The 8,449-nt window shown below is 34.0% G+C and overlaps 1 protein-coding gene and 1 long non-coding RNA gene across 2 annotated transcripts; both read right to left on the bottom strand.

Moving 5' to 3' along the window:
- Nucleotides 3,503-4,425, bottom strand: LOC107641949 (probable transcription factor KAN4). Its single transcript, XM_021124164.1, has 4 exons — nucleotides 4,062-4,425; nucleotides 3,901-3,906; nucleotides 3,682-3,832; nucleotides 3,503-3,571 (listed from the first exon to the last, which is right to left on the bottom strand). Exons 1-3 carry the CDS (start codon nucleotides 4,408-4,410, stop codon nucleotides 3,711-3,713), a joined length of 477 nt encoding a protein of 158 aa, XP_020979823.1. The 5' UTR covers nucleotides 4,411-4,425; the 3' UTR covers nucleotides 3,503-3,571; nucleotides 3,682-3,710.
- Nucleotides 4,496-5,142, bottom strand: LOC110272223. The gene is made up of 3 exons (XR_002363269.1): nucleotides 5,031-5,142; nucleotides 4,889-4,942; nucleotides 4,496-4,744 (listed from the first exon to the last, which is right to left on the bottom strand). It is a non-coding gene; the product is annotated as an uncharacterized LOC110272223 (long non-coding RNA).

The following is an 8,449-nucleotide window of genomic DNA, read 5'->3' as shown; positions in this document are numbered from 1 at the left end:
TTAGTTTTACACCGTAAATTTAACTAATTTATTAGAAAAAGGTAATAAAAAATAAAAATAAATAAATAGTTTTGACAATTATCCTTAAAAGATAATGAGTCTCAACAAAAAAATTTGTCAATTCTAGTTGGTTTTTAATGGATAAACCAACAGTTTAACATGTCATGTAGGCTTATTCCATTAATACAAAAAAAAAAATGACAGAGAAGCTAATCAGTCTCATAGAAGTAAGTCAGAGCCAGAAAAAAAAAAATTTTTTTGTATTAAAAACTTTGTTATCTTTCGAAATAATTGTTAGGAGTTATTTAAGATTTTTATCTTTTTTTTTTTTTAAAATTGACATGAAAGTGACTCTTTAGAGTTGGTCTCGAACTTTGCTAAACTTGAGTTAGTGCCAATATGATTATTATTGATTAGCATGATGATGATTCCCTTCATCGCCCTTCTTTATCTTCTTCAAGCAAAGGAATTTCACCTGTTTGAAGAATCACATGAAGTTAAAATTAGAAACAGGGGTTGTAAGGTCAAAAATAACTCATACTCTTTCTCAAACCTTTGAATTCATTGCAAGAGAAGCATTGAGAAATTGAAATAATTGATGATGATGATCGATGATGATAGTGAAGAAGGACGAAATACACTAGTTACTCCAATTAATGTAACCGAATCAAAATTTATAAACCATTTTTAAATGTGATCTTGTCAATTGCTCAATTCTATTTAAGCTTAGTAAATTCCTAAATAGTAATAACACATCATAAAATGTTCCAATATTTTATTAAGGGAGATTAAACAAATAAAAGGAGCATAAAAATTTTGTCTTAAACCAAGTCAAATTTAGAACGAAAAAGGGAATGATGGACGAAGACAAAGTGATATCATTGAAAATGAAATATTCCTTAATACGATAAAAATAAAAATAAAAAGAGGAAGAAGAATGGCAAACCAGACAAGATGCTTATAGAGAAAACCGATTTTGCCAAGCTTTCTTCTTTGACCAACCCTATCCATCAACCAAAGGGTAAAGGTTCATTTTTCACAAGCAAACAAAGAAAAACATTATTAGTCAAAAATCACTACATCAAAAATAGAAAGTTACTAGAACCATAAAACACATTCCATTTTGCTTGCTTTAATGGAAAAATTCTGAGAAAAATATAAGATAATGTAAATGACACCACATTGACATATCTATCTAAATGTTAAACATAAACCACAGACTAAAAAAGAACATACAGACTTACAATTATAAACAAGGAAAATGAGGAAGCAATAATCCAAACATTCTCAACTATGAATCATAATTTTAAATATGAAAGTTGATAAGTTTCTAATAGCAACAGAAAGTTACTTTTTTATTTTTTTTTTCTCTACAGATATTGCGCAGGCTAGATAGCAGCTAGAACTCAATTAAGAGGAAGTGATGATATCAAAAGTGTGCTACTCCACAAGCAAATAAAGTAGTTCAATCAAAGAAACATTTTTGTTAACCAATTTTTTATAATTCTTCTGAAAATAGATCTGCAATGCAAAGTAAAAAATTCAATCACGTAGTACAGGATCGGGCTCAACAATAATATAATCACTACAAGAAAATAAGCTTTTTGCCACGCTTTTAAAGCGTACCGAAAGGTGCAAAAAAGCGTATCGATAGTCTTTCGCCACGCTTTTTGAGCTATCGGCACGCTTTTGAAAGGGTCACATCTGCCAGCGTGTCGGTTGATCTATCGGCACGCTTTTCTTTATCTATTGGTACGCTTTACTTTTTGCCACGCTTTTATCTATTGGTACGCTTAAAAGCGTGACTGTATATATAACCCTATAGCCACGTTTTTAAAGCGTGCCGAAAGATGAATATACAGCCACGCTTTTAAAACGTGCCGAAAGATGGATATACAGCCACGCTTTTAAAGTGTGCCAAAAATTAAAAACTTGTCCTTACACTTCAAAAGCGTGGCCTAATCCTTTTTCAAATAAAAAAAAAGAAAAATAATAAAAATAGAAATACTAATAAGTTAATCTTTCAAATAAAATATAATACTAAAAAATTAATCTTCCATTGATTTATATGAGAAGAATAGTGGCAAACCATATGGTGGTAGTGTCCAATTACAGCCAATACCACTATACGTTAATGCATCATCTGTTATCTGAAAGTTCATCAACATTCACAGCACTGAGTTAACATACAAATGAATCCTAGAAAAAAGTTATGATACCTTGATAGTCTCGCTTAAATCTCCAAAACCGTGGAAGCTGTGGAGGGGGCAGAACTACCAGCGGGCAGCTACTCCAAGAGCACAAATTGTAATAATCTCATTAAAATCATATTTCTTTATTTCTCAAGAAGTTATCAATTAAGAGTCTCATATATAAATACTCTCTGAAGTACCTAATCATATCACTCTGCATCACAAGCATGTTGCAGAGTAGTTTATTACAATTCAAAAATCACAGAAAATATACACATGGTCATTGGTTAAAAATGGACTCACCTCTAGATCTTGAATCAGCTCAATGCGTGGGTCCTCAAACTTAAACTTTCGAATCACCATTCTTTCTCTATCTTCCTGCATGTAAGGCAACACAGTTGACAGTTCATCCATAAACTCTTTTTGAAGATTTAATGTAGATTATGGTATACAGAGCTTAGCAGTTCCTTGTTTGAATCCTTAACATTTAATAAAGCTTGAGACTGAAGCGCTATATCTTGGACAGAGATAGGCTCAGACCTAGCACTCTTTGTTGAAACAGCCCGCTATCAAGATGATAAATCAAGTAGTTAGGAAGTCAAACAAATCTTAAAAGCAATCAACCAACACAAACTCAAACATTCTTAGGCATAAAGCAAGGTTAGTTGCTTGTAGATATACACAAACAGCAGGTGTGGATTTTGATAAGGTTTTCTCACCTATTATCAAACCTGTAACTATTAGAATAATCTTAATCATAGCTTTATCAAAAGGTTGGGCAGTGAAGCAGTATAATTTTCATGATGCTTTTCTAAATGGAAATCTAACCGAGACTATTTACATGTCTCAACTCCCTAGTTTTGTTTACTCAAATTCAAACCTTGTTTGCAAACTAAACAAGGCAATATATGGTTTGAAATAAGCTCTTAGAGCTTGGTATCTAACCATTACTGCCACCTTACAATCTTTTGGATTTATGAGCACAAAATCAAATCCTTTCCTCTTCACACATTTTACAACTACTTCAATTATTTATACATTAATTTATGCTGTTGATATGCTTGTCAGTGAAAGTAATTCTACTACGATACAAACTATTTTAAACAAATTACATTCAACTTTTCTATTAAAAGAACTTGGAGATCTAAATGATCTAAATTTCTTTTCAACTACTGGATATTGTGTTTACTATGGATCGAATATGGTTTTCTGGAATGTAGAAAACAAACCACTGTCAGTCGTAGTTCCACTAAAGCAGAGTTTAAAGCATTGGCAGTAGTGTTTGCAGAACTAATCCAAATTCAAAACTTGTTAATTTCCCAGCCTTTGAACACCTTTTGATGCGCCCACTGAAACTGCCTTAGCAGACTCAAATGATTCTAAGCACAAATATTACATGGGAAAGAAAATAAACATAAGAATACTCATGTTAATCATTAACCCTGAGCAACAAAGTGGATTAAGAATGAGCTATGATACAAAACCCTACCTTGAAGGCCTCCATATGGTTTCAACTTCTCAAGAACTAAAGCTAGAATTGGTCCATGAATGTCCAAAACTTACTGTCATTGCAGCAGAGGCTGGCTTCAGAAGTTGTGCAGCTTCAGCAAAACTGCTTTGCACAGAAAGTTGCCTAGATAGCCAATCAAAAAGTTCTTTACGCCCCTTCCGCACCAAGTTTAGAATCCGTCAAAGCAATTGTAATATAAGGAACCTACAATAGTGGCATACTTAGAGAATAGACCCAAGACAGAAGAATCACTTAAAAAAAGATTGAAACAGACCATTTTATCAAATTGAACTCCTCCCAAGTCAAATTGAAGTGTAGTCTTACAACTGTTTGAGAGTGGAATTACTTTCTTGACTTACTTTCTTGACCTCCAAGCCTCTGAACAGCATGGACAAAGGAGAGATGAAGATTAGGAGTCCAACGAAGCCTTAGCATCTTTGATCTCACATATTGTCTCACACCACTCCCTCTCTTCCCTTCTCTTGATGCTGTGCTGCTGCTACATGGGTTTGCTGAATTCCCTTCTTCATTGTTATCCTCCTCCTCCTCCTTTGCTTCATTATTATTCTCTTCTTCCAATTCCTCATCATCACTCATAGCCGCTCCTTCATTCATGTCAAATGAATTTTCCTCACCCTCATTATCATTACTACTCTTGCCGCCACTTCCTTCATTATTCTCTTGATGAATCTTAAATCTCTTTGACATATTTATTTATTTTAGCAGATGTGATGCTCAGTATAAATGCTACAATAATTTTTTGAATTCCTCCTTTACTAAATTACCTCTGAAAACCAAAACAAGGATGCAAACATTTAAATATACACACAACTAAAAACAAATAATTAAACAAGAACATACAGGCTGTAGTAGTGACCACTCTCTATCTATATATACAGTAGTAATTAATTACTAGCTAGCCTTTAAAACCTATATTCACTGAAGCAATTAAGCTGCCTACTTCGCTATCTGATCTTTAATATACCTTAGCTTGAAGAGCGCTGTGAAAAAATACAAGAATAAGTTATTCCAAAATGTCTGCCTGAACAAAGTTCAAAAGAATAAAAAGAACAATCAGAACCCATAGGAAGCTTATCTTCTTCCATTAGATAACATGATGGAAGAAAAAATACAATCAAATATCTCATAGTTTTTCAGTTATAGAAATGTAAGGGATAAAGCTGACCTTCCCAGGGTGATTATACAAAGACGAAAGATCAGAGAAAAGAGATGGAACTCCCTGGAGAGAATACAAAAGAAAGAAATCACAATCAACTTCGAAAAACCTGAGCGAGGCATAATTTGAAGCTAAAAAGAAACTTGAATACCTTAGTTAAGGGAGGCCTAATGTAATTATCTGCTGCTGCTCTAAATTTGCCACCTTGCAAAAAATCTAGAGGTATTCTCTGCCAAACGAGATTCAACAAAGAATGAACTCAAAGAATGAGCACCACATATCAGTAGCTGAGCACTACCACAGCTACAGCAGAACAGATCCAAATGTCAAGAAGTTTAGAGAAAAAAAAACCCTAAACCATGGATCATATTAGAACAAAAAATAGAAATTTAGAAAAATAAAAAAATGAAGAACCAAGAAAATCAAATTCAAAAATCAAATAATCAGATCAAGGAAAAAATTGACCAAATAATTTACCATGGCATTGTGAACGTTGAACATGGCTGACGGAGGTGCGACAAGTGAGGGAGAGGGAGACGGCGGCGCGACGACTTCAGAGAAGGAGACAGCAATGCGACGGGTGCTGAACCACGGAGGGAGGAGCGGCAATTGAGGGTTTGCGAAATAGAGTGAGCAATGATTGAGGTTCCGAATCCAACAAGGGTTTGCGAGACAGAGACCACTGAGAGAGTAGGAGGGCACGCCGAGACAGAGACCACTGATGGTGCGTGGACGGAGCAGCGCCGATGGAGGGTTCCAAATCTAACGAGGGTTGCATCGATGGTGTGAGGGTTGGGTGCGAGAGACCGTCGAGAAACAGCTGGGCGCGAGAGATCGTTGATGGTGCGGGGTTGGGTGCGACAGAGAGAGGGCTGGGTGTGAGGGTTAGATGAACATGACGGCGAGCTGTGTGGTGCGACGGTCTTGGCGATAGGCAGTGATGAACTTAGTGCGATGGCTTGCTGGGTGCGACGGCTTGCTTTTAGGTTATCTTCTAGGTTAAAAATGAATTTGGAAATAAAAGTGAAGTGTATGAGCAGTTACAACTTCTATAGGTTAAAAGTTAACTTAGAAAAAAGTGAAGTGTGTAAAAAATAGGGTGGCACTCTATCGGTACGTTTTTGTAGGGTGCCTATATAAACACAGTATATGGGCACGCTTAAAAAATGTGACTGTTAGAAAAAAATTAGTCACGTTTTTAAAGCGTGCCGATTTCTCTCTATAGGTACGCTTTACAAGCGTGGCAATAAGAAAGCGTAGCCAAATTTTAAATAAGTGGCCACCCTCGTAAAAGCGTGCCAATTTCTCTCTATGGCCACGCTTTTTAAGCGTGGCAAAAAAAAGTGTGGCCAAATCACAAATAAGTGGCCACCTTCGCAAAAGCGTACCCATAGACCACTTTTGGGCACGCTTTAAAAGCGTGGCAAAAAAAAGTGTGTCGACAGACCTTTTTTCTTGTAGTGAATCAACATGAATACTGGGACATGTATGTAGTGAATATATAACTAGATAGACGCATAAGTTTATGGCTGATAAATATTTAAGGGTCACTGGCACATTTATTGGATTATGATAACATAATTAAGCAAGCTCAACAAAACAACAATCTAATTGTCATTCACATCCATATGAAACCCAGTGGTTAAAAATCAGAAAAACAACGAATCAAGAGCATGCAATTAAGAAGTCGCACACACTACCTTCTCAGCAAGAAGAAAAGCAAAGTAGAATCCAACACCAATAACAAATCTATATTTTACGATCATTTTTGGGTTCAAAAGGATGGAATTTATCAACTTATCATGTATTTATTTATGGAAAATGTATACTTTTGTGAATTTTTCCTAATTATGCTTAATTGTTAGAAATATGCTTTTTATGCTTTAAATTTTTAAATTTAATTCAGTTTTATTCCATTCAATGCCTTGATATGTTTGTTTGACCGATTTAAAGTTTAAGAGGCAAGAATGACTTGAAATGATAGAAGAAAAGCATACAAAAGGAGAGAATTCATAAAAAAAATGAAGTTGTGAAAATCTTCCAATCCTGAATATCATGGGTCCTGCGTACGCATCATTCGCAGCGCGTGACTCACTTAAAATGGCACATGACTCCAATTTCTCTCTAAAATTCAAGGATTTTCTTGAATTTTCTTTCTAGTTCTAGGTTTTAGTTTTGTTAATTGTAGTTTTTAGTTTATAATTTCTTATTCTACTATCTTAGTTTACTAGAATTTTCTTGCTAGTTTCTCTATTTTTGCTATTTTATTTTATAAACACTTGTTAAATTCTCACTTTTTATTAATGCAATTTGATGTTGTATGCTTGATTTTTGCTTAATTGAGTTGTTATTATTGCTTTCTTGTATTGGGTAGCTATAGATTTTAGTAATTCTTGCAACTTATAATAATTTATGCTTATGCTTTCGAACTATTTGATGAAATGCCTCACCTAGTCATAGAGTAGATTTTTGCACTCTTGGCTTGGGTTGAGAACTTGGGTGAACTTAAGTTACTAATGTCCAAGTTGTTTGATAATTTAGAGATTTTAATTAATCTTGTTTCTATTGATGCTAATCTTTTTACTAATTCAATTAGTAAGTTGGTTAGGACTTATGGATTAGGATTAATTATGCCTACTTGACTTTTCTCAATATGTAGAGGTTGACTAAGTGGGATTAACTCTTCATAATTGCCATGTTTGTGGTCGATGATAAGGATAGTAATCCTTGACTCTCAACCTTTGCCAAGATCTTTTTAGCATTTGAATTTACTCTCTTTTACTAGTTAATTATCTTAATTGTCCTTAGCTTAATTTCTCTTGATATTTATTTATTACTTGCTTCTTTAATTTCTTGCTATTTAAATTCCCGTTTATTGCACTCTAAACTCCCAATTCCCCTATAGCCAATGATATGCACTCAATTGTAACTCTTAGAGAGAACGACCCGGGATTAAACTCCCGATATTTGTTTTAAATTTGTGACATTTTTACTAAACTTTTAAGAGTGTTGAATTTCAGTTTAGAGCTATGATAAAATTGAGCTTTTAAACTTGTGAAATTTCTAAACCGGTGTTTAGCGTTCATTCATGTTTTTGGCGTTGTTGCCAGGAAATTGCAATATGTACTTGTTATTGGCTATTGTGAATATGTGAATAGTATGAATAGCTTACTTTTTGCTTGTTTTCTTGTCTTTGTTGGTATTTAGGAGTTTGTATTTTTTTCTTCTTGATATTCTTTGTTTATATTTTCTCTTTTGATATGAGTTCTCATCCTTGTGGTTTTGAGTTGTATAATTGTAGAAATATTGTAGGAAATGACAATTTCAATGATGGTTTGTACCAAAGAAGGAATTATCAAATGATGGAGGAGGCTTATTAACTACAAAAAAAAGAGTTTAAAATAGCATTTATATTATGCAGCTTTAAAGAACTGCCATAATATTCGGATATTATGGTATTTTATGATGTCATAATTAATTTTTCAAAAATGGCATTTTTTGGTAATTTTGACAGTTTTCAACCGCCATTATTGAAGCCAGTATTTAAAAAAAAAGAAAGGCCAAAAGCCC

The sequence above is a fragment of the Arachis ipaensis genome, chromosome B05 (genome assembly GCF_000816755.2).
Source record: "Arachis ipaensis cultivar K30076 chromosome B05, Araip1.1, whole genome shotgun sequence".
NCBI lineage: Eukaryota > Viridiplantae > Streptophyta > Magnoliopsida > Fabales > Fabaceae > Arachis > Arachis ipaensis.
Note: the sequence above shows the minus strand (reverse complement) of the source record. Positions and strands in the feature narration are given on the sequence as shown.

Coding starts and splice junctions, on each gene's coding strand:
- LOC107641949 (XM_021124164.1), bottom strand. CDS start 4,410: ATGTCAAAGAGATTTAAGATTCATCAAGAGAATAATGAAGGAAGTGGC.